This window comes from Venturia canescens, chromosome 1 (assembly GCF_019457755.1).
Source record: "Venturia canescens isolate UGA chromosome 1, ASM1945775v1, whole genome shotgun sequence".
Classification (NCBI taxonomy): domain Eukaryota; kingdom Metazoa; phylum Arthropoda; class Insecta; order Hymenoptera; family Ichneumonidae; genus Venturia; species Venturia canescens.
Window position 1 is genome coordinate 15378722 of NC_057421.1, and position 26823 is coordinate 15405544.

General features: G+C 40.7%; 3 protein-coding genes across 10 annotated transcripts in view; 2 read left to right on the forward strand and 1 right to left on the reverse strand.

Annotated features, from left to right (window-relative positions):
• Positions 1-202: 202 nt before the first annotated feature.
• On the forward strand, positions 203-1936 carry LOC122419553 (leucine-rich repeats and immunoglobulin-like domains protein 2). The gene is made up of 2 exons (XM_043434217.1): positions 203-458; positions 822-1936. Exon 2 carries the CDS (start codon positions 847-849, stop codon positions 1807-1809), a length of 963 nt encoding a protein of 320 aa, XP_043290152.1. The 5' UTR covers positions 203-458; positions 822-846; the 3' UTR covers positions 1810-1936.
• A 4286-nt stretch (positions 1937-6222) lies between these two features.
• CASK (peripheral plasma membrane protein CASK) overlaps positions 6223-26823 on the forward strand; it is a 192720-nt gene continuing 172119 nt past the window's right edge. For 7 of the 8 annotated variants that reach the window (XM_043433426.1, XM_043433430.1, XM_043433428.1 and 4 more), the window contains exon 1: positions 6223-8226. In XM_043433426.1, the coding sequence (XP_043289361.1) occupies positions 8168-8226 (59 nt within the window). In that variant the 5' untranslated portion in view covers positions 6223-8167. The remainder of the gene's footprint in view (positions 8227-26823) is intronic. The other variant, XM_043433433.1, reaches the window with a different exon arrangement.
• On the reverse strand, positions 18734-22360 carry LOC122419134 (uncharacterized). Its single transcript, XM_043433438.1, has 2 exons — positions 22107-22360; positions 18734-20911 (listed from the first exon to the last, which is right to left on the reverse strand). The coding sequence occupies exons 1-2, from the start codon at positions 22183-22185 to the stop codon at positions 19743-19745; spliced, it is 1248 nt and encodes a 415-aa protein (XP_043289373.1). The 5' UTR covers positions 22186-22360; the 3' UTR covers positions 18734-19742.

Consider the following 26823-nt stretch of genomic DNA (forward strand, 5'->3'; position numbering starts at 1 on the left):
GGCACATGAATCAATATTTTGTTGAAAGCAACACTATTTTTGCGCCGGCTCAGCTTAGACACGTGGAAGAAAAAGAATCAATTTTTTTTTCGAATGTAATGACGCAAACGATACGACAACGTCTCGAACCTCTGGTTTATTTAAACAACTGTCTTTATCGAATTATGTGGATATTCAGAACTATTAAAGGGAGGAAAACGTGCTGAAGGAAATATTGAAATTCAAAAATACTCTCTGCGAGCAAGTGATTCTACTTTTTACACATTTGATGAAATAATGTCCGCATCCCCCTCCCCTCTCATAAACGTTTCTAGCGTTTCAGAAACGAGATATATTGCGCGATCGGCAACCTGGTTCAATTAATAGTTAATCGACGTTATCTGGGAGCATACGACCGGAAAGATCGTGCCGAAAAACGAGCGTACGTGTTACTTCTAACGAGCTCGCTTGTGCTGAAGGTAAATTATCCAGTTGTCTTGAAAAAAAGTAACATTTTTATAAACCCAAAAACTCGCTTTTCGTTTCTCCACAATCTTCACGGAGATGAACAGAACCAAATGTAACGATTAACAATCAATTTAGTATAATGGGCAGTGACGAAAAATTGATTGAAAACTGAAAAATTCGGAAAGTTGACAAAAGCATAATTTTTTTGACATTTAACTGAGATCGATATCTGCTTCGCTGATGTTGAGCATTAGTGTTTTCTTCATTCGCAAAATTCCCGATAAAAACATCTAAAAGAATCATCTCAACACGAATATCGGTGCGGCTGGAACGCAATCTTAAGAAATCTCACCACATAACATCTCATTTGACAGATACGAGAAGAAGGACTGATCGAACATGTTGATTTTTCTGGCCATATTGTTTCTTGGCGTTTCAACAAAAGCGTGCACTTTGATACGGAGCAATTATTGTATCACCATAGAAAATGATATTCTGAAGGATGTTTATAGTACCTCCGCACTATCAGACGAGTTAGACCTCTCGGGTTTGGGTTTGAAGAAAATCGATGAAAAGGCAAATCTTGACAGCCTCAGCGAAATAAGAAATCTTAGTTTGGCCAATAATCACTTGAGCCGATTGCAGCCGTTGATTTTTTATAGCTTGTTCAATCTGGAACATCTTTCATTAGCGAACAACAATTTGAAACAATTACAATACGCTTTTTATACCCTGCCACACCTTCGGACACTCGACATCAGAAACAACAACATGAAAGTCCTGTACACCGGCAGCTTTTACGGGCTTCCTGACAACACGGAAATTCTAATAGATGGTAATGATTTTGGGCCATTGAAAGACGACCATTTCAAAAAACCATTTCCACTTTTGGAAGTTTGCATGGACGACGGCGTTATTCAATATGTAAAGGACTTTGATTCCGAGTACGATGAGAAGATAGAAAACGCAAATTGTCCAAAGATATTCCGGCCTCTTTTATATGATATTCTTTCCCTTGGTATGGAGGGCATCAGAGGCTTCGCCGAAGGATGGTACCGTCTCGGCGATCTCAATGTCACATTTCTCGATCTGCAGTTTAACGAAATCGATGAAATTACGAGTGAAATGCTCAACGACCTTCCGGAACGTTTGACTGGAGTTAATCTCTCTTGGAACAAAATCACAAAAGTGAAAGAAGACGTGATCGTAAACTATTTCTTGCGGCACTTGGACTTGAGGGAGAATCGCATCTCCGTGATCGAAGACGACGCTTTCGCGAAAACCAACCTCAACGAAATGATACACGGAGAAAACGGATTTGTTTTTGATAGTGAGGAACGTCCTATTTTTGAAGAATTTTAAAAGTATTTGGCCACGGATTACCAACAATATAGTATTTTTTGAATTTTCCTACTTTTCGTCCCTTTAATTTTGAACATAAGTGGAAATGTATTGTAAATCACAAATAAATCACAAAGTTAACGGATCAGGCATTTGGAAATAAAAGTGCATGGAAATAAAAAACTGAATTTTTTATATTTCAAGTGAAATTCCGGTATCGGCCGAAGCTCGGTGCTTTTAAGTCATAACAGTGGGACTTGGAGCTTCCTAGTGATTATCCATAAAAATTAATTCTACTGAACTTTTACTTGTTCAAAAATAACGTGCACGTGGGATTTCTTCGAAATATGATATTTCATTTTTTGCTTTTTATCGCTCGATCAACAAGGTCAATAGCGGTTATCAGTTGATAATAATAATGGATATTCATATGGCGATGATGATAAAGAATTTACCAACTCTACTAATATTGAAAGTATGACGGCAATCCGAGGAACCTTCGATTTGATTAGTACATAAAAATGTTCGAATACAACCACGTAGTTGTTCATTATCTATACGTGAATTTTCCTATCTCTTGTCGGGCCGGAGTTGAAATTCCGAACGGTGAGAAATCAGAAGGCTCAAAAGTCCGACAATCTCGCCATCGCATGGCGAGATTGTCGGACTTTTGAGCCTTCTGATTTCTCACCGTTCGGAATTTCAACCCCGCCCCCTCTTGTCATTTAAGTTAACTAATCGTTTGGTCCGAGGCTTCCAAAATACCTTTTTGCAATCGTGCTGGTAAAATTTTTTTCGATGTTGATTAAGGTGGTTCCGCCGCGAGACAGTTAAATTAGGAAATTATTTAAACTTGGCATACGTATTGTTTAACATATGAACAACACCTCTATAAAATTTTAACAAGTTTCACCATCTCGAACCCGAGATATATGTAATTGAAGTTGACTCAATTAACACGTAACATATGGACCATGCATAGGCAAACAGCACATTATTATTTCTACCGCTAGTACTAAAATTAGGAAGTTTATAAAAAACGAGGAAGAGCTGGAGCAGGATATCACAGCTATTGTGAAAAAAAATCAAGGTGATTGACCATCTAGTTTGACAGATATAGTCTCGAGAAGTACGAAGGTTTAGGCTGCATAATACGATATATTTTGCAAACGAACAAGCGAATGTCGTCTGTATAAGCAACCTTTTCTGTGTGTTGAAGCGAAGCCCGGATAGTTCCGTCAAAAAATTTACTCGCGATGTCAGATCAAAAATACTTTTAGAATAAATTTTACGAAAGCAAATGATATTTGTATTATATCTCCTGGCACCGAGTACGTATATAAGGTCTTTACAAAGTTATTGATTACGATCGGAACGAATTATCAACCTTTTTAATATGCAGACGGTACATAACTTTTGATTGGGGCTGTCGCAGGGGATCGACCTTAATGGATCAGTGGGTAATCACACCTCGAATTTTTGAAATTGAAACTCTTTGACATCGTTCGTCCGATTAAAATAATAAAAATGTCATCGTACGCAGCACGATCGCAAAAATCCGATGACATTTTTATTTTTTCGATCAGACGAACGATGTGGAAAAAATTCCTTTTCAAAATTTGCAGCTATCTCTCTCGCACTCACGGTTGTGATTACCGACTGATCCATCATTTTAACGTTGAAAACCACTTTATCTGGAGACACGTGCCCAGAAGTTGAGTTCTTTCGACAAGCGAGAGAGTATCGTTGAAAACAAAGAAAACGTTGAGACGTGAGTGTCTGTACATTTGTCAAATTTCATGTGTCAAATTCTAAAAGCCCTCATTAAATTATATATTTCGAAATATGTCTAATAATTCAAGTTTTCTTTGATCGAAGTAACAAAATTATCATTAATTTGTCTTAAAATGAAACTAGTGAAGGTTATGAAGGCGAAAAAAAATTCACGTGTTGTGAAATGTCAAAGGCCTCGAAGAAGCAACGTCAAGGTTGTAAACGGTAGTTAAATAGATTCTCATTTTCGTGCTATCGATGAAACAGGAGTGCGTGTAATAATCATGACTTCGGTAACTAGCAAAAAATGTACTAAGAAAAGTACTTCGAATCCACGGAAAAAGCGCAAATTATGCGCCACGAAACGTCCCGATTCTTTGAGATACACATTCTATTCGATCCTCAATACGAGCCTTGCCATGAACCGAGGATCCGCAGCAGCAAGTGTAAGGACCACTCCAAACCGGTTAGATCGATGAAAGAAATTCGTTGATCCAACGAATCGTAATTAAAGAAATGAAAAAGTGAAAAATACGATTTAAGGAAGATGAGAGCGCAAAAAATTTTGAGAGTTGATTCGAAGCATTCGTTTTCAGATAGCAAGAAGTTTTTTATCTCTGTGCTTCAAGTTGGAAGAAAGTGAAAGAAAAGCGCTAATGTTTGACAAGTGGACTCACAACGGGTAAGAAAAATTGACCGAAAATCTTTTTCCCCTCGTGAAACGAAGAATTATTCCCAAACTCCACGTACATAAAAAAAAACGTCGGTCGATTCCTGACAGAGAGAGAATCCTGATACTGAAGGGTTACGATCACCAGCACTTGAAGTACCTTCGCGACAAAGTGAAGTACGTTGCAGTCGACTGTCATACCTTGCACCAAAAATGGGGCAACGATGAACTGATTCTTGTGTTGACGGTATTCGGTCGGGAGGAAGATCTCGAAGATGTATTCGATGGTTTATCGTTTCTACGATAGCTACACGTTAAGTGAGATCAGAGTGAATAAAAAATTAGATGAAAAGCTGTTAGTTCGATCGTTTTTGCTAGGAATCGATCACATCGTTTCGTTTCCTTTAAGAATATGATCGATCACCGGATCGAATCCAAAATTCCGACCTGAAATTTTCAGCTAGATTGACCATCTCGTTATTTTTTAATTAAATTGCAATATAGAGAATTTTGAGGCACCGAATACCCGTCCCTTGTGGAAAAAGATCGACCGGAGGTGCCATAAACACGGTTTTCCTCGCCCAAAATCCAAGATTATTCATTAAAAACCTATTTCAGAATAAATGGGTCATTAAGAGTTTAGTGAAAAATAGAAAAATCGTACCTCATCAGGTTTTTGACAAAATAAGCTTACGAAAAATTGTTGATTTCCGGTTGAAAATAGTGAGAACGACGAAGTAGATTCAGAAATGTGGCAACATAACCTAGCTTTGCTTCAAACACCAATACAAGATATTACTAATCGCAGCGTCGCCAATTGTGTTGTGTTTACAATTCTTGTATGGAGAAAACTGTAGTCGTTGACGATTTATAATCTAATGCGAAGAATACTGCAGAGTCGTTGACGATGTAATTTATTCAGTTCTCACGAATAACTGTGCTATGAAATACTTATGCACCAGTAATTATGCTTCTTAAAATCGATAACACGAGTATTCGTCACCCCAAACGTATAAGTCAGAACAGCTATGAGTAAAATAATGTTGGGCTCTCTTTTGCCTCCGAAGTCATGCTCGATCGTCCTTAAAACAGTCTCACTGATTAATACGAAATCAGTAAATAAAAAATATGTCTAACGCAGATCCACAGAGTTGAGTGATCGACCGTAGCACGGTCGGATATTTTCAGAAGATGGGCAATGGCACAACATCAGTGGATGGGAATGACATGTCGAGGTCCCAACGGTCGATCAAAACGCCTTCGAAGCAGCGAGGCGTTTGACCGACGTCAGGAAAGCTCGAAAAAAGCTTTGCGAGACTAGAGTTCCGTTGGTGAACGTAGAGATTCGTTTGGATGGCCGTCAGAGGCAGCAGCGGCGGTACGAAGTACGATATTTCATCCCTTTTCGAAGCGGAAAGATCGTATGTTTGGCAAAGAAGTAGAATGACTCGGAGGGGGTTGATTTTCGCCGAAAAATTTCCGGGAGGGGGCGAGCGGGGAAGTTCAGTATTTTCACCAGCTGGTTATTGCTTTATTTTCCACCAAACAGGCAAATTCGAAAGCAGCAAAACGCGTATTTTGCTGCTTTCGAGTTCCACTGCGCTCGCAAGGGTGGGGATCGAATGAGAAGGGGAGAGGGATAAAGATCGGAGCGGAACGATAACGAGAGACAAGGGTTTAGAAGGGCGTAGGGTAGGTTCGAAATGAGGAAAAGAGAAGCGCGGATACGTCCGCGCCGCGATCTAATGCTGAGAGGCGAATGGGCTCAAGTCACCGAAAGAATAGCGTGACTCACGCGCCCAGGTTCTTGTGAATTCCGTGGGAACGTAACGCACACACGTACAGCCCGACGTACGTAGGCGTAAAAACGTTCGTATACGTATGGGTAGGGTCTAACGTAGGAAGGCGCCACGCCCGCCCCACCACGAAACTCGTAGTTTTCCCAGGGGGTGTGGAGGAGTTCGGAGGAGAGGGTGCACAGTCAGCGCAGTCGCTCGCGCTCGTTTTATGCAACCAGTCTTGCTTCGGAGCGGGTGACTCGTCCCCGGCCCTTTCTAGGGAGGCGTGCTGCTGGTGATTCTCACCGCGGTGACAAATCCGCACACACACACACACATACACACAATCACTCCCTCACTCATTCACACACACGTAACACAAACACGTACACTTACATATAAACAGACACGAACACGAACACTAAATAATATGAGAAGAAAAAAAATTAAAAGAAACGGATATACGAAGAAGCAGCAATAATCATCAGGCTGAGCGTGAAAAAAAGGATTGAATAATGAAAAGGGATAAAGAAGAAAAGACTTTGTTCATTGTGTTTCGTGTGGGCACAGTAGCCTCTAAAAAGTACTGGCGATCATAATAGTGCGGAAAAGAGTGACGTATGTAAAAAAAAAATATGTACATCGTTTTAAAAGTAATCGACACCCACATCAGTGCATTTGACTGCTTGGCCTCGGGCTCGCTTGTTCACCTCATTGTGTATTATTCTACTGACAAGATTGAAAAACGTGTGTGTGTATTTGGGTGCTAAGTTCGTTGACAAGGTTTGTCATCGAATGAAACGATCGTGATATAAACGTCAGGCCCGATGAAACGAAGCATAAATATTGACTGTTGTGTGGTGAACGTAACGCTAAACTTTTTTTCTTATCGTTACTCTGCTTCTTGGGGAACACGACGAAACAGCGAATTCCATTCTATCGTGCGTTACTCTAGCAGGCTTACGAGATCGTGCGATAAATTCTAAATATTCGGTGTTGTGGGTAGTTATAGACACAGCCGGCGCGTGCCGTGAAGCAGCTCCTCCCACGACTACGAGTTATTTCACTCGACGGTGAACGCAAGTGACGGAGCACCTCGTATTTTCTTTGCCTCAGTTCGAAGATCTGAGCTTTGTGTTGATAAGACAGAAAAAAAAGACGCACAGCGAGTCTGAGAATGTGATCGACGAAATACAGTGTGAAACAACACCTTGTGCTCTATCTCTACGTTGAATAAGATTGGAGAAAGAGAGAGAGAGAGAGAGAGAGAGAGAGAGAGAGAGAGAAAGAGAGAGAGTGAAAAAGGATAAGTATAAACACGCCCTGAAGTTCAGAGTGAAGAGTGATGTCGGTAGGACAAGTGTCGTGTCGTTGGTGAAGCTCGACCGGTTACTACACACCGCGATACTCTCACAAGTGGTAACAAATTCGTGTCGCGGTCAGTGTCTATCGCTTACGGGTGCGGTGTATTATCCACGCTGTTTTTCCGGGGCAGTGTATATCGCACAGTGGCTTTCGAGTTATTCGACGTAATCGCGAGCGCTCCTTCCATCAATATAAGCGAGAAAAATAAATAAAAACGGGTGCTTACGGCTCACTGTATCACGAGTATACACGAGCGCGCACGTGCACAAACGTGCAAAAGTTGTGCGGCTATTGGTAAAAACGTTCGGTGTGATCAGACCCGTCAAAGTTATCTCAAGAATACGTAAGATTAGTGTGTTTTGTGTATGTGTATATTCTCGTCGCTCCGAAGGTTAACTCGCAGGCCGTGACACGAGACATCGTGTTGATCTTACGGTCACGTCGTGCTCCTACGTTACCGTCGTGCGAGAATCGCGCGCTGCGACGACGTCCATCGTAACTACCGAATTGACGCTACTACTTAACGTTCCCACCAAATTTCGACGACAAAAAAGGGAATCATTGTTTACACGAAAAAAAAAAGCAACGAAACTTTCCAGCTCGAAAACGCAGCTACGAATTCGTCGATATTTTCATCCATTTCTGTTACTACTCGGTGATCAGCGGCAATATTTGTTTCTTCCGTGGTTCGTCGCTTCGGTCGGTCGTTGCGAGGACCGTCAGTCACACACACTTGTACACACACAGTCTCACCCATAAGAGACACGTACAGACGCACACACACTCATACACGATGGCGGACGACGAGGTTCTCTTCGACGATGTTTACGAGCTATGCGAGATTATCGGCAAGTGAGTACGAACGCGCAGCCTATACGGCGCCGATGAGAAAACCGGTGGGAGTTGAAACGAATGTATGGGAGTGAGTGAGCGAGTGAGAAAGTCAGACATGTGCTGTTCATTTCGTAACATCTAAAGGCGGAGAGAAGTTATTATGAAGAAGAGAGTAGAGTGCTTGCTTCGTGCCATGCGAGCAAACTGAAGCTGAAACCACGCCGCTCTCGCTATGGGGAACGGCGGGAGCAGTAGATAAAGACAGCATCAACTTGGTGAAAGGTGGCGCTGCGAGAGAAACGGAGAAAAGCGGAAACGGCGATAGAAATAAGAGGCCTCGGGAGAAGTTAGGGGAGGTAGAGAAAGAGCACGCGTTAGAATTTTTGCTCCTCGAGTAGACTCGTACATCGTGGACTGCCGAAGAGGGGAAAAAGTAGTGGTGATGTATAGATTGGGAAGGGGACTAGGGAACCTGCGCACTGCTCAGACTTGGGACTCGAGATTGAGTTCGAGGTAGACGAGGAACACAGGAAAGTTAGAAGATGAGAGACAAAACGATACGTTCGAAAGACAGTTTTCCACAGCTACAGTTCGAGGTATTCGGAAGAGAAAAAAAACATGACAACAATAGTGCAAAGACGATGTTTCAGGAAAAGTTATAAGCTCTTTCTAGCACGTTCCAATAGCTTTCGTAATAAACTATCGATGGCTCGTGATATCGTTTCTTATTGACTCCTGAACACAGCATACGACAACCGATCCCACAGCACTGGGGTCTCCGTGGCCCGAGTTTTTTTTTTTCACGTATTCTCGGAATGGAATTCCCACGTTATGTTTTTTCAGATCAATATTCCTCCGTTCCTCTCGAAAAGAACGACGAATGCGGCACTGTAGTTATTGCCGTTGTTCTAGCTTTTGCGACCGTACAGAAAATGTCGAAGAAATATTTTTGATGGCAAATATTTGTGGGCAAAAATGATTTCACATCGGCACATTGTGACTGCTGAGTTATACTGAGAATTTCAAAGTCGTGGGGAAGGACAACAGCACTTTTTCGACACACCCGCTAACGTGGACGGGTGTCAACCTAAAGATTGTTTACGATTTCACGAACTCTTACTGTTTATCTACGAATACTCGCTCATACGTATCTTCGTTGTGATGCTTGTCGATGTGTAGGTTACTTCGAAAGAGGCTCGTACAACCACGCGCTTGGCTCTTCGCCAAATATCTTATTACCGTCTCTCGAGCTCCGTCAACTCTGCTATACAGAATGTATTGCAAGTATTAGGCCCTGCCACTCGGCACACCGTCGTCTTCAATGTTCCTATGAATATACGATAAATCTCAGGGTTTTTCTTTCTTTTTTTTTCTTTTTTTTTTTTCAAGTTGACCCAATAATGCATCCCTGGTGGGTAATCGATCGATTTGTCGAAGAGGGCTCTCGTCTGCTTGAAAAAAGTGCGGAAAATAACTTGTACCGAATATGAAATAAACACTCCGATCGTTCTCGTAAATACTGAGTTATAATTCGTCGATTTCGTGTTTCGTAAATGATCAGTTGGTGGCGTCAGAAACGTGCTTCTGCTATATTTTTGATAGTGTCCGTTGACATTTTTTTAAATTGTGGTCAATACAGATTAATGTTTGGTAACGTAGTTTAAGGGGGAACCGCACTTTTTTTAATCGGTCTTAAAAAATTGAAAATTTCAGTATTGGCGTCGACGCTAAGCTTTGTTTCGAAAAACTTTTCATTTCTGATATTAGAACGTTCTTCATTTCGCCTAATTTTGACTTTACGAAGAATATGAAATTTTACGTTACGTAGAATCGTAGTGAAATGTAATTCGCTGTGGCAGGAGTGTTTGGCTTGCTGCGATTGAGATACTCGAACGAGTCTGTCAATAAGTTAACGACACCTTTCTCCCGGTCTCGATCACAAATCCTTTGAAGTCTGCGAGCGTCGGAACGAGGCTTTGCTTCACTTTGTTATTAACTCGCCTGTCGGACGATTTGAACCTCGCGAAATACTTCACTCCCAATTTCCATGTTTACGTCAGCTTTTCCTATAATTTCAACGTTTTTTCGTGTCTGGAAATTAAAATACTTCCTTTTCGATTAGAATTGATTTTTTTCAAAGTACGACTGTCGTTACGATCCTTCAGTCTTTATTCGTCGCGTTCCCGCTGACGATCGCGCATCTCGAAATCACTTTTTTTAACGAAGAGATGACGAACGAGATCTCGGTAATACGAAATCCATGAATCAATGCTACTCATTGAGAAATGCAGATCGATTTAAAATAAGTGAAATTATCAACAATCTGTGAGTGTTTTTCTCAGTATTTTCTCTCCAAGTTTGAAAACAATCGATCGAGTGTCTCGCGGGACATCGTGTTCACCGACTTCGAGAACGAAGTTGCAAGAAAAACGCCATTCTTTTCCGAATTCCTGTATTTTCTCGTAATTTTTGTAAAAGGCTCTCAAGCTGCGGATCCGCGATCTAGAAATTTGGTTCGTGAGAATCAACGATTTCCTGAAGAATAAAAAATCGGAATTGGGCTTTTTTTAAAGGCTTTTACGTATAAGTTTAGGCCTTAATGAGTCTCCGTAATTGTTCTTCAGGCTTTTTTCGTATTTTTTTCGTTTTCCTGGGTACACGAAGAGTATAAAATGAAAGATAATGACCCGCCCCCTTGAATGAGATGAAATATAAGAGAGATTCAATTTTATTTATTCGCCCGAGATTTATGGCTGATCGGTTTGTGAAAAATGCCTGGTTTTTTCTTCACTGAACCAGGCGGAGATGGTTTACTAGCTTCTCGTAGTTTATGCTAGTGACGTAGGGAGCTAAAGCACGTGGACTAAATTATTCATTTGGGGCTCGCATCGCATACCGATTTTGGGGGGTTACTTGAAGGATACGCAGTGTGCCACTTCCTACGGAAATTACGTGATTTATTTACGAATGCTCTCGTTATTCGGAGTTTCCTGAAACAATAATATTCTTTGCAATTTGCAAAGTGCTGCTACTCTTGCAAATGGTAGAAAATACGCAAGAAAAATCGTGCTTGACGATGAAAAATAAGGTGAAATATTGTGTTTATAAAGTTATAGACGACACTGAAGTTTCCAACGTTGGATGCCCAACGAAATGAACGAAAAAAACGTTTTTTATTTCACGAATCGTTGGTGCAGCTTGAAAAACTACGAATCGCAAATTTGGCAGAGAACAAATTTCGCAGGGAACAATCGCAAATTTGGCAGGGAACAAAATAGGAGAATTACTGGAATTATTGGAAAGTTTTTTTCGATCACTTCGTTGGACTCCAACGTTGGAAACCTCAGCGTCATAAGTTATAGCAATTTTTCAATAAAGCTTTACTTTTGATCTCCGACTCTCATCAGTTTTGTCTGTCTGTCGCATTGGAAAGACTGAAATCTTCAGGAGCAATCTCAACCAGAAACAGCTGGTTTTATTGGCCGATTCATCTCGCGGCTCCGTGTCTCTCTTCGTGTTAAGAACGTCTCTTTGTTCGAGTCCCTTAATCGACCCATTCAAGTAGCCATCAACCTCTGGAATTCCTCATCTAATCTATTCAAGTGATTCCGAATGGACCGACGTTGTTTATCACTCGAAACAAATTTGTAGATTCTCGTTTTTTTAAACGAGTTTTCCAAATCTTGTTTCGGATTCATTTATCATCGCACTTTGTTTATTTTTTTAAAAAAAGCAGTGAGATTAAAAATTTTTTTGAAAAGTCACTAAAATTATTATTTTTGCGTATTTTTTTGCCAAACGACAAAATTGGATTGAAGAATTTTGGAAAATCGTCAATCTCACACGAGATGAAATAATTTTTAGTGATTTTTTCTAATTTGTATGAAATGTAAAGGTGAAAAAAACCGTCGATATATCAGAATGTTTAATGAGTTGAGAAAAAGTGGCATGTTGCCGAATAGGGTGGAAGGAAATTGAGTTGGATGAAGTGGCATAGATCGAAAGAGAGAGCGATCAGGTCAAAAGTTTGGGCTTGCGTTAAATTTCCTTCATTTATTACGAGCTCAGCACTGGCTCATTACTCCGGACGCGAATATTTATTAAAGCTGCCTTTGAAAAAGGCTTTTAGCGACCCAGTTTCCTTTTTATTTTATTTTTCCGCACCTATACGAGTCTCTTCATTCGGCCAACGAAATTCAACGTTTAATACGAAATCTCTTCAGTCGAGCGGAAACCACGTTATGGATCCTAAGAGTGGACAAGTTTCTCAGATCTTCGCTCTGACATCAAACGTTTTCATGCAGAATTTCATTCCTGCATTTGATAGATTACCGCGAACTTGAACTGTCTGTCAAAGGCGACGAAATTTCGAATATTCATTAAAAAAGTCCGTTCGACGCCATCTTCAGCTTCAGATTCCCTTTACATGAACTTTTGTAGACCCATCATTGATCACGTTATTTTCAACCAAAACACAAAGTGTGGTTTTCCCTTCGGCAGTCTGTAACTCAATAACGAACCGCGTTATACAGAACTCGATTGTTGGATAATCCGAACTTCGGTGTGAATAAATTTTCGTTTCGAACACAGAAAATTAGAGGTCGAACAATGAGCCGGTTACTGGCAAAGGAAACGAGACATTTCGGAATTTCATGACTCTGAAGTTTCCAACGTTGGAGTCCAACGAAATGATCGAAAAAAACTCTCCAATAATTCCAGTAATTCTCCTATTTTGTTCCCTGCCAAATTTCCGATTCGTAGTTTTTCAAGCTGCACCAACGATTCGTGAAATAAAAAATTGTTGAATTACAAACGTTTTTTTCGTTCATTTCGTTGGACTCCAACGTTAGAAACTTCAGCGTCGTGGAATTTCGAGAAATTTTGACAGCGCAAAGTTTGAATTTTCTTTAAAATGAAATAAAAAATTCCCTGTCTTGCATAACGGATTCGATTTTCTTGAAAATTTACATTTTGCACTGTAGTTACGACAAATAAGGGAGCAAAGATTGCTACTTGAATCTGGAACGTCGGATATGGAGAGATGAACCGAACCGTCTTGTCTGTGGAATGCGATCGACGCCAACGTTAAGCCGGATTTCATCGACAGTAAAAATTTTACACGGAGATATGCATATAGACACGAGGGTGCGCGAGGTTTGGAAAAGTTGAGACGCTCCGAGCTGTTGAGTGCGTCCGTGATGTTCGCAATCTTGTTCCTTGCGTTCAGCCCCACGTAGATATTCGAGAAATAACGAATTTGTGCTGTCAGAGAATTGCACAGCAGCTCTGCGTTCATCCTATGCATTTGGACGGGAAATTTAACCGTCCATTTTACGCTTCTCTCGTCCCCGAATTTAATCTCGAGTCTCGGACTCCATTGACCCTTTTCATTACCTTCGTCCTAATCGATTTTTAAAGAGATTCTCGAGTCGTTCTGCAATCGTCATTTGTCAGGCAGTATAACTCTCGTGAGCATTAAGGAGATTCCCTCGGAGTTGCTGGTCGAAAAACATTGGTATCCGGGGATTATTTTTCTCAGTGAACAATGCAATAGTTTTTTCTCCCATTCCACCGTGACGTTGTTAATCCATCATGATATAAATCTCGACGAACACTGAACCGCTTTTTACCTTGGTGAAAAAGCCTTCCGAAATTCTCAGTTCCCTAACATTGACTGGATATGAACATTTAAAATATTTACACAACCCGTGAAAATTTCTTCGTACGATTATTCGAGCCCGTAAATATTCACAGAAAATCAGCCTTCGAAGCAGCTTCGATTCACTCCGTAAAATGCCAATTTCCTTTTTTTTAATTCCATTTCGAAGTTTATCGCATGGAAGTTGCAACGAACGTTTCGGAATTCCCGTTGCTCACAGTGTAAACCTTCTTATCGAAGGAATGAGGTCATGAACGCTAGGAGGAGCATCTGGAGTGTCGCTTGCTCAGACGAGAATAGATTAATCGGAGGGATATTGGTACAGCCCGAATAAATATTCACAAACTTCGATTGAGGACGATGCTTTCTGTAGGGGATGGGATGCAATTTTCATCGAAATAAAAAAAAATAAATAAAATAAAATAAAAAGAAAACAAAGGGAAAAAAAACGAGGTAGGCACTGGAATCCATTGGATCGCGTAAACAAAGAAAAGTTTGACTTTGCAAATTGCCCGCATATTTTATTCTTGCTGGTCGTTCTGAAATTAGTCTTTTCGGGGGTCGAAAGGTCCGCGCGCGCGCGCACCTTGTCGACCGTACAAATATTCATCATATTATTTCGGGTCTTGCATTGTCTCGGGGAAAATATACGTGCATACGTCGCGGCAGCGTTTGGTCGGAAGCAATTTAAGCGAGGATGAAATCCGGAACGTGCCAGCATACCCATGCAGAAGTAAAATAGTTTACGTGCTCGGCGATACATTTACGTATATGCACTGTAAGATGTATGTGTGGATTTGCGCGAACGCATATGGGTTTGTCAGTACAAATGTAAATGCATTTGTACATAGATTCTTCGAAGCAGCGTTTCTCTCTCGAGTTTCCAACTCATCTCGTTCTCCTGTGTTTTCTACACTCCGATAATAACTCATTTACCTCGATGACAATGGAAGCTCTTGTTGTTTTCGAAGTACGGATGTTGGGACGTTGCCAAGGATGATGGACGATATCGAAACATTGTAACAGCTATCCAATGTCGAAATGCCTTATTTCGATTGCTTCCAACACACTCGTACCAAGATATTGACTCTTTAATACTTGTCGAATAAGATAAGTCAAATGAATAATGAAAAATTCAAAGATTCCGAGTAGTTTGATGATTGGAGTGGAAATTGGGGGCCCGATTCGTCCCTTAGATTCCAATGTTTCAGAGACCGAACGTTTCTTTCGAAAAAGGAAGTGAAAAACGTCCCGATGGTACCTTCCAACGTGGCATGATCCTCGTAACTTGGAAAAACCGCGTACGCAATCATTCCCTTTTATCGATAGATCAGAGTCTGAACGTGCACGAGAAAAGAGCACGCGTACAAGGCTCTTTGCTGACGTTTGTTCCATCGGGATAAGACTGGGCGAAAGAAAGGAATAATTGAAAAGGCTGAGAAAAAAGTGTGGTAGGCGAGTCCGAAAGGAAAGACACCGACGAGCGAAGAGGGTTGCGCAGCCCTTTCGCTTTGAGGATGCGGAGTTGAGCTTTTAAGGCTCGTACTCTGGCACGCGCTCAAGCGAACATCAAAAACTCACGGCGAAACATAAAAAAGGACGGACCGCAGTGCACTACTATGGTTTAACACTCAGATGATTACAAAAAAATGAAAGGCTTGAGCGTACTTGGGACTGTTCAAGTTTTCATGCTGAAAGCAACAACACCATTGGCAGTGTCTGGAAAAAGTCCCAGGGCGAAAATTACGATGAGAATATACCGCGGGGAGCAGCCACATTTTTCCTCGTACTTTTGTTCAACGTTTATGTCGGAAAAATATGTTGACAGCATTCGGCTGTGGCGAAAATGAAATGTCGTTGGCCTCCACAAAATAAAAGCTCAGCCAGGAGAATAATGCATTGAAATGAGAATAACAAAAGTCCATTTCAAAAGCTCAAAAGCAGACGGATAAACGGAAAAAAAAATTATGAAAGCGTATACAGCATTTCGAAACTTTGCAATCCACAAATTATGCTGTTTAGGGGAGACCGAGGCTGGTTGGCCAACTTTACAAACTATTGCTTGTAAACGAGGAATTAAGGGCGATTTCAAAGACCAAATGGTTGTTTCGAACAGAAGCAACCTTCCTTTGTCTCGGATAAAAATTTGAATTTTCAAATGTAAAACGAAATGAGTTGTTGAATCGCTTTTTTGACGAACCGTTTTTGTGTACGATGCTGAAGTTTCCAACGTTGGAGTCCAACGAAATGAACGAAAAAAACGTTTGTAATTCACCAATTTTTTATTTCACGAATCGTTGGTGCAGTTGGAAAAACTACGAATCGGAAATTTGGCAGGGAACAAAATAGGAGAATCACTGGAATTATTGGAGAGTTTTTTTCGATCATTTCGTTGGACTCCAACGTTGGAAACTTCAGCGTCATTTTTGTGTCAACCGACCCCACGGTCGGGGCAAGTTGACTATGGTACTATTTTTACCTGATAACCAACTACGTATTAGTGAAATTAATGAAAACGGATGCTCATCAGTATTATTCATTTGATGATTCGAACAATGAATACAAAATGTTGACATAAGTGAATGTAAAAATAATTTTTGTCCATAAGTGTGAAAAAAGGGAACATTTGATCCTCATCCTCGTCATCACGATCAGAATTACAGTTTTTACACACATAAAATATTGTGTTTTTCCTGGCACACCTTGAGTAGGTCCATTTACAGCACTCATGTACGTCGACACATGTGTTTATCAACCCCATTGTTGGCCTACTTACCCCACACTGTTTTTTTTTTGAGCAGCAAAACGTTCTACCAGCAAATTATAGGGTTAATGGAGAAAAAAAACTGTGCACAATTATAGTTCAATATATGAAATTTCATGTAGAGGATTATTGCAATAATTGAAAAAAAAATCGAGGCTGCAAGAGATAGATAAGATTGACGTAAAAATTTGGTTTCGTACCTGGATTTACGAACATTCTTCTCATTGTTTCTAAACGACGTGTCGCCCCGACGCGTTGAGTCACAAGAAATGACGCTGAAGTTTGCAACGTTGGAGTCCAACGAAATGATCTAAAAAAAACTCTCCAATAATTTCAGCAATTCTCCAATTCTGTTCTCTCTCGAATTTGCTATTCCTAGTTTTTCAGTGAAATAAAAAATTGCTAAATGTTTTTTTTGCTCATTTCGTTGGACTCGAACGTTGCAAACTTCAGGGTCGTCACGTGAACGAGAAAGAGGTTACAACGAACAGTTATATCAACCGGGTATATCTTTAAATTCCGTGTACTTTGGATGTTGTTGTTTATTAGTCAACTTGCCCCGGCCTCCCCTACTGTCAAAAACCCTTTAGAAACTGCCAACTCACATCTTTCCTGTTTGATGGTTTTTTTTTTTCCTAAAAGCTCGGAGCAAAAACGTAAGCGACGAAAGATGAAAATAGGTCGAGAAGAAATCCCCGACGCGCGTACTTCCGCAACCGACATTTCACTCGAAATGTCTGGACTAACTGGCGATAAACGATTTATTTCCGGCTATATGTTTCCAGCAATCCTATTTATCGGCTCAATTTCTCCTCCCTTCCCGGTCCACACATATCTCTTGGAGGTTTTCACCTATTGCTCAGTACCCGTTGACCGTTTTAACCTTGGCCATTTGTTAGTGGTTGAACGCGAGAAGCTACGATCCTCGAGGAAACAGGCGAGCCAGGAACCTTTTCAGAGACATTGGAACGTTAATACCTCGCGATCGCTGTGCAGTTCCTCGAGGCTCAGGTATCTCCCGAATATTACGCAAACTCTCCGCGGTTAATACTCGAGTTCCCGGCATATTCTCAACGATACCTCCGCTTGTGTACATCCACATTTTGTGATTAGAAGTGCATACATGTACCTGGTTAAGCATGTCATCAATATACAAGCTGCGCTGAAATCCTATGGAGATAGCGAAGGTTAATTTGATCGTTAAATTTTGAAGAGCACCAAATTCCTTGTGCCTATTTCCTTCCACGGAGCATCTTTGGTGAAATGAATTAGTAAAACTCATCCCGGTGCGCCGATAAGAAGACGTGGGAGTGGCGAAAGCGTATCGGCGCGATAACCCTCGAGCTTATCCAGTGAGATAGAACCAACGCGGCTCTTCCGATTCCTCGCTTCGTCTTCCCGCAGCGGGCTAGATTGATTAATCAATTTCTCATCAGCTGACATTTTTTTAGCCAACGTATTTTTTCAGTATTCTCTTATCCAACGGATCCGTTGATTGGGTATTCGATTCTCGAGACACTCTGTAGCTTTTCTCACCGTGTATATGAGCGGAGGCTTCTGTATCGGTGGACTTGATACGTGAGCCAACCGCGGATCGCGAAGCTACTAATTTCGGTAGGATTTGAGGTTCCCAATCAAAACCTATCGGATTGATCGGGATATCGGTCGAGCCTCCCAACACATCTGGTGACCTGGTTTCCAAACTTTTCTGTCGTGTTATATTTTTCTCTTTCCGAGATTCGATTCTATCCGTTCCGGACGGATTTACGGGCACGTTGTCGCGGTTTTAACCTATGAAAGGATGAAAGGAAACAGGCGCAGGGTCGAGACGAATAGCTCGTGGAAACGCCGAGTCTCGTTGCTATGTTTTCAAAAATAATTAATTTTTCTTACTGGAAATGTAAGTTCATTCTTTGATCACATGTCAAGCGACTAATCTGTCGCTGGTTACGTTCCAGAATGCATATTTTGTGCTCACTCAAATCGTAGCTGCAAAAAGCATACCCTTGATATTGCATGGCCACGTGCACTTGATGGCTCTTTTACTTCTGCTGACCAGAAGTGACTGCGACAAACGACATGCACTAAATGAGAATTACTGAGAGCTCCCAAGCCTTTGTCTCTCTCTCTCTCTTTCCTCGTACATCGTCCAGACGCTCGTGGCAGCGGTTAGTCGGTTGAACTCATTACTTCCATTCGTTCTCCGGGACTGTTGCCCTGCTCGTGATGAAAATACGATTTTCTCAGTCACTGCCCTTTCTATCGCGCATATACAAATAAAATGTGAATAGTTTATTGCGCAGGAAAAATAATCTCGATGACGACAACAAATTTCTTTTCTTCCAACTTGAATATTTCGTTCGAGTATTCTGAAATGCAATTAATTTTCGATTTATATGCACTTTAGTAACAACTTCAGAACTTTCTTGTCTCGGAGCTCATTAAAAAAAGCTCAGACAGTGAATAATGATATATCCAAGGAGCTTGAATTTTCGTCGGAAGAACGGTGGTTCAAAAAATTGTATTTTTATTTTTAAAAAAATAAGAAAAATTAAAAAAATATAAGAGTTTTTCCAAAATTTACAAAAGTCCGTTACAACTAAATCGTTTTGTCGATAAATGACAAATTGAGTATTAACTTTTTTCAGATGATTGCGTCGCGTCCAAACAAGCTCGTCACATCCATTGCCAAATTGCATTTTAAAAAATGCTCACACACGCGCACACTTCAGCGCTCGCAATTACATAGAATTGGCACAATTTTTTGTATTATTAGCGAATTAGTCGTATCCTGCCTTATTCGAATTGTGATCGGAATGAGGAAAAAAAATAGTGTCGATCGAATGAACGAGATATGAAAACATGATTCGGTTCAGCAAATAAATTTTTCTAGCTTGATTATGTAGAATGGAGCAATATACGATAAGTGGTCGAATAAGGCGATATCTTGTGGCGGATTTTGTCCGCAAGTACGGTACAAAATGCGAAGATAAGGTTCCATTTGGTGGGTAAATACGGAGGAAAAATGTTTCATCGACACGGCTGATGCTGATATAAATAAATGAACGTTAATTAGAGACCAATTACGGTTTCATCATGCACTACCAATGACTAAACCAAGATGTCATTGACCTTGAAACGAGGAATGTACGGTATAGATTTTCGAAGATCGTCAACATCGCAAACGTACGAAATGCCCTTAGCGATATTTTTTGGTGACCAATTAACCCATTTGATTCTGTCAGCGATGTTATCGCAGATGAACATCTTCTCGGTGATTTTTTCGGCCCAAGGATTGTTCAATCCCACGAATGCGGTTGCCTCCTTAGACACGGGATCGTGAATGACTTTCCAGTAGAATTCAGGCACAGGAAACTCTTTCCTCGTGCCATTGACGTACAAGTATATGGGCGCATCGTTACCGTTGACATCCCTGAGAGTCATGTGCCCAAACGTCCCCGTGTAAACGTCCACATCCGATTTTCTTCTAGCAACGAAGTTTCTGACACTCATTTCCAAGGTGTTCCAATTACCAGCGTTGAAAGTTTGCCACTGGGGAGCTGCGTTCACGTACCAAAACGTCGAGGTTTGCGCTGCCCCGTAAACAAAGTCGGCTTTGGCTGTTAAGTGTCCTCGTGCCAGGTAACGACTGGTAGAAAAATTGATGTACTTCGAGGCGAGATCTTTCGAGCCGATTTGTTTTCCAATCATGTTCATTTGCATGCTTGCTTTGAAGTGTTTATCGACGTTAAATTTATTGTAAAAGTCACCAGTTTGCCATTTATCAGGCCTCGGGAAACCCGATTGGTAACCGCTGATACTCGCAGTCAAACGGTATTTCGACCAGTAAGTCATCATTGTTTCGTCGTCACGACATATCTCAATCGTATGAAGAAAATCCTTATTCAATGGGAAGCCAATTTCAATGTTAACCGCATTTTTGTAACAAGGTTTATTCGTCCGACGTGCCACATTCGCTGGTAAATACGTGCAGGCTAAAGTTGTAAAATTAAAACGAAGTCCCGCGCAACCAAATATTTTACCAGTCAAACAACTCGCCTCGATTTCATTGACGTTCTTCAGTCCCTTTATACCCTGAATGTAATTGCCTTTACCCGGACAAGCTATTAACACTCTTTGACCCGCTTTAAGCTTCACCGTACCCAATCTGTCGATCGGATAAAGAAAGCTCGTCCCATTCTTCTCATTGTTCAGCAACAATGGCTGAGGCTCTTTTAGGTCTCCCTTGAAATAGTTTATCGATACGGTGCAAGCATCCTCTGTTGAAAAACGAAATTCATCGCACAGTTAATTACGAGCTCTTCATTCAAGAAGCTCTAGAAAAAAAAACAGTTTTAACAATTTTAGTTATCAGAATTGCGTTCAAAGCTTTCTCATTCGTTACTCAGAGCCGGAAGTTCAAATTGTTTAAGCCAAAAAACGCTTCTTTCTGCGTTTGATCCGGATGAAATGTACTCGGAACTCCAAACGACTCAAAAATATTTCTTCAAATATCTGTTTTGTTTTGCATTATTGAAAATTATGAACATATAATGAGAAAAGCGTTGAATGGCTGAGAGATAATTGAATAGTGATTTTAATAGAATGTTGAAATGAAAGTTCCTCTGGCTGGTAAACAGGAGAGCGAGGTGGCGCGCTCATTCGGCAGAGGATTTTTTCACGTTCAGTTATTTGCGTCAAACCGCAAACTCCGTATGTTTTGAACTTTCAAGTTTAAATAAATTTTTGTATTTGTTATTGTACGCGGAACATTGGAATTTGCGTTATCGTGAATAATCTACGGTCGAGGTTACGAAAATAACCGAAAATCGTTCGTGCAGTAACTTTATAATAATGCGCGATGCCGGAGGCAATTCCGAGTTATCTCGCAACTGTGAAAACATTCAAGAGCCAGTTGTTCGTCGTTTTTTAAATTCGTCAGTCACTTTTGTCCCTCAATACGAAGAATATTTCCTTATTTTTATTCGTGCATTGTGGATTTATCAAGGTTATACAAATTTTTATTATTTTGTTGGCATATCGGATTGCTTATAAGATTAATGCGATACGAAACTTTGGTTTTTACTCTCTGATCGTATTTGATATTTATAACTTTGATCAAACCACAAAAAAATGATAGAAATCACATTATTTTACCGTTATTCTGAATCTTTTGGAATTGAAATCAAGATTTTATCATATAATAATTCTCATTTTTTTTTGCGAACGAAACTAAATGACCGTAAAAAGTCGCGATTCTTTCAGTCATAAATTCGGAGTCTTTCTGGAGCGATCCTTGAAATTTATTTAACCACGGTACACCATAAACACAAAAAAACTGAGCTGATGGAGAAAAAGCAAGCAGCACATCACTCTTTTCTTCGAACGATCGATTCAATTTTCAGATTATATAAGTTTCAATTAAAAGCGCAATATAAAAGCGAAATCGAACGGTATTTATTCGATAAAACTTGCCTCGAATGGTGGCAGCCTCGCTCGCATTTATCGAAGCGAGTGCAAAAAGAGCGAGAATAACGGCAGCCGAAAAGTCCATCGTCCCTTCAAGCCGCCCGGGCGATCGAACGATTGTAACCACTTTGATGCGATTCCGTATCGTTTTATAAGCACCAAACCATAGGGGAAAATATACGCACACGATATAAGATTGCACGTGTGAGATAGCAAAGTGTCGACCGATAGCGGCGCGATACTCGCGTGATCTGCACGAGACGTCGCCGCTTGAGGATAACGCAGTACTTCGCCTCACAATAAGGCGGCAGCATATTTTGTCTTACCGTTATCTTTCGATGCGTTCACGACAATCGACGGAACGACATGCTGCTGCGATCAGATTACCGGGAAATTTCGCTAACACGCTGCACCATTCGAATCTCGGAGCTTCGACATTGATCGCCCATCCCAATAATTTTCATATTCGTTTTGTGAGTCACACGAATTTTATAGAAACACGTTTCGTATTGAATTCTCGTCGAATAGTTAGGAAAACCGAGAAAATTCTTCGAATCTTTTCCATTATTTTTACTAAACTTTCTAGTTTTCGACGTTCATTATCTCTTTTGCGATTTACTCAACTTCTGCTATTTATGTTTCGATAAAATCGTTAAAAATCATTGTCTCGCGTTATCGACACATCGAGTTCGTATCACGGTATCGATTTCTCGTCCACATGCCATTTTTGTACTTCGGATTTTTAGTGATAAGATAACACGCGACCCGGGAAATTTTGATCCCTCGCATCGTCTGTTTCGAAGGGGAAAAAGCTCGGTGCTTCCCTGAGTTGAAGTTCGGTGCTTCCCTGCCTCCGAAGAAGCATTGGAGTGAAGAATATTGTTTTTAACAGCACAAAAAACATCCAAGAAAAACAAGCTTTACAAAAAGGATTTTTTTTCACTTTTTTTTCAGTAGAGATAACAAAGTTATCTACTGAACAGAACAGTTAATAGCAATATTAAGGCATTCCTTTCGCATGACCGTATTTTTTGGTGACCCAAGTATGGGGCACTCAAAATTTGGACTGATTTCTAACCTCTGAGGAGTGGCGGTTAAATATGCGAAAAGCTTCTGCCATTTTTCCAACCTCTATCGTTAACATATTTTTTAAAAGTTCGGTAAACTTTTATTTCTATTGTCGTTATGGATTGCTTATATTTTTTTCTATCTGTGAGACGGTTTGTATCAGGAATTTAGAATTATTCAGTATGTGAATTATTGAACAGAAATATGCCGGTGGTGGAAGCTCCGTAAGCTCCTGTATAAATTTAACGATCTTCGTAGTTTTAATTCTTTATTAAATGTTCGATAACCCGACCTGAAATTTCGCCTATCTTTTCGCATGCACTTTTACTTAACTGCAATTTAGAATCAGTTATTCGTAGAATATTCGAGTTCGTGAAAAATATACCTTAAAGGGTATGGAGGAAGGAGAATTTCGAGTTTAATCGACTGATGGATAGACAAATTTGAAGAAGCGATTAAAACAGAGTTTCCTATAAAAATACACGCCAGTAGTGGAGAGTAGAACTTGAAATTTCGGAAGTAACTGTCCACGTTATTTATTTAAGTCTGAAACCTGTTAACGGAGCCATTTACTCCGTTCAATTTCCCATCCCGCGTGGCTCAGAGTCCATTTCTCATTTTCCTTTCAGTTCGTACGTCCGTCGGCCATTGTGACGTGGCTCTATCGTCAGTTTGTAGGATGTCCAATTGTGGAAGAACAACGAATCTTCCTTTCCCTTCAGGTGGTGTTACCATCGAGCGCGCGCGTTAATACCTTCCAGATTGGGGAGCGAATCGCACACGAACGTATTCACGAAACGTGCTTGAGAATTTCTTGATTGGATGGGAGAAGACCACGCGAGAAGGTCTCGAATTGGGAAACAACCAATTTCAGAGAATTTGGGCTTTCGGTATGACCTGAAGCTTGAGAACACGATAGAGCATTGCAAACGTATTACCAAGGGGTCATCAAAATACAGATCTGGAACATTGAATCGTCTCGATAAATCCTCTTTCAGGATTCTCATTTAGCATCTGTCATTGTCCAAACACAACGGATGAAAAACACTCGGGGATTTCCTGATTCTCCATTTTTTCATAATCTATCAACGCACCGTCTCTGTTCGATTCTCAGAGCTCATCGTAATTTCATCTCACCAAGAAAAGAAGCGTCCCATTAATTTTTTTCCTCTTTCGATTATGAACATCAAAAGTCAACTGCATATTGTTTTTTTTTTATATATATATTTTTTCATTTTGGCGAAACTCCCTCGTTTCGAAAATCCGGGTTTTCGTGAGAAACTTCGAAGTGGCAACCGCGAGCATAGTGGAAAAAAAAAAAGAGAAAAACTTATAACTATAAATCGTATATCGCGGGTGTGAAACTCCTCTCGGTATTATGGACCGGATCCATATCAAAACTTAAGTGTGTTTACCGTTATTCAACAGAGACAGTATGAAGCTGTCGACGAAACATGAAAAAGCAGGCTTTAAGCAAGAGTGTCGCGCACGTATAAGAACATCGTGGTTACACCGCGGCGTGAGGTTGTCCCATTCAAGGGATATGGATGCTTCTAATATAGCAGCGGGCGGGATAAAATGCTGGGAAAACGCGGAAACGAGTGGGTGCCGTTGGTAATACACCCTGGAGGACGAGACTCGGGCGAAGATATAAACCCTGATAGGAACCATCCTCGCGGTATGGTCGTTGACTGATGTAGCGTGAAGGTGTACCACGCCGGATTACGATTAGTCTTCGACGTGCAGCAGCGTCAGGCTCGGGCATTTCCCTTTGGAGAATTCCCAGGAGAGACCTGATGGAATATTTATGATGCACTCGAGAGCACGAGTGAGAGGGAGTGCTATTTGCAAGAGGGTTACAAACATAAATTACGCCTTGGGTCAAAACTATAGTTATAAATATACACACCCGGGAACAGACGATGGAAAAGTCAGCTCTCCGTGGCTATGCCGGCGTCGCGGTACTCCAATTTTCTGAGTAAACAGTGCTGTACGTACTTACAGGTTCAAAAGATCTGTACGCACGTGGAACTTCATCTCGAAACTATTCGGTGAATTTGCATAATTTTCGTGCTTCAAATGCTATGGGATGAAACCCAACTTGCTTAATTTCACTAAACTCACTTCCGTTTTGAATAGCCTCTTTGATGGAAGCTGTTACATCGAAGAATTCCTTCGAATTTGTGAGTTTTTTGCTAAATCGAAAGGAATGAGGATTAATATATCAATTCATAATCCTGCGAACGTTGTTGATGCGGGGAAGTTTGTGAAGATGCTTCGATGTTTGTTGTACTCAATAACACGGAAACCCTTGAAGGCATTTGGATAAAAGTTGGCACCTAACGAACGGGCTCATAGGATGCCCATTAAAGTCGTTCGGCCCGCGTTCGATAAAGAATGGTGAAGATCCACTTTTTTGCGGCAAATGATAGTTTAAGGTCCCCTGATAACGATAAGCACAGCTCCGAGGCCTCTCATGGGGCAAAATTTTCAATTACTTCATTTACCGTTTTGAGTTTTCAACGCGATAGCCTGTGGGAGAACTCACAGTAATATTAATTGTGGAAAAATTGTACGGTGTTCGAGCTTCGGAAAAGTTACCGGTACCGATTCAATCATTAACTATACGGTCAAGTTGAACTACAAATTTTATAATTTACGATATTTTTAAAGCATGTTGTTACATTCTTATGATAAAAATATCCTCAATGCAAGTGCTTATTAATTTTATTAATTAACATAAAGTACTTGCAAACTTGACTAGTCACAAGAACGGCCGAACTACTTTAACTCGGCGATGCGTTCTCGTAGGATAAAGTTCAACTTGAATTTTATTTCAACACTTTTTGCTTTTGAACTTATATGAGTTCTTATGAGAACTTATGAACTTATGAGGCGTTGCCCAAGAACTTTGTGAACCGAATTTCACCTCGTCTTCACCTTTCCAGGTGCCAGTACGTCTGATCTCGGAGTTAGCTGGCCTCCCATTCGTGTTTATTTTAGTATATCAAAAGATTAAAATCGCGCTACAACTTCGTTATCGTGATTCGGTTAATGTAGCAGCCTTCGAGGCTCGTTTCTATGACGCAGTTTAAAAGTTCGTCGTTTTATATGTTTTCTAGGGTTCCACGAACATTGCCATGCAAACGTGAAATTTTTAGGAAATTTCGGAACCACTCGCTTGACGCGGGCGAAGCGATGACTATCAGCTCGAAAGTGTACACTAAAAGCCCGCAATCCGATAACCCGCTTTTCCACTTGATATACACACTCGCAATTATTACTTTGATATTTTCTACGAACGCTGCTTTGATTTTGCGAAAGAAGCAACGACCTTGCGATGTCAAGAGTGTGCCAAAAGACCCCGTTTTCATAGCACGTATGAACACATTGATGAAGCGAATTCATTTTGGAAGATGTTGAGCGCGCGGTCATGTCGAGAAAGTTCGACTCGCTCGATTTCATTAAGCGTCTATAACCTTACGAGATTGCTTTTGTCTTGGATAACTTTTCAAACTTACCGAAGGGGGCCGGTATTTGCGTTTTATATGCTACAGAAAAGAGTATTTCTCAGAGACTATTTTGAACGTTTCAGCAAACGGTGGAGTAGACAAGAACATTATTTTGCAAGTATCGTCATAATGAGAAAGTTATT

What these genes read in the sequence shown, in the direction of transcription:
- LOC122419553 (XM_043434217.1), top strand. Translation starts at nt 847, where the DNA reads ATGTTGATTTTTCTGGCCATATTGTTTCTTGGCGTTTCAACAAAAGCG.
- LOC122419134 (XM_043433438.1), bottom strand. Translation starts at nt 22,185, where the DNA reads ATGGACTTTTCGGCTGCCGTTATTCTCGCTCTTTTTGCACTCGCTTCG. An exon ending in CGAGGCTGCCACCATTCGAG is followed by an intron (nt 20,912 to 22,106) that starts GCAAGTTTTATC and finishes GTTTTTCAACAG; the next exon opens with AGGATGCTTGCACCGTATCG.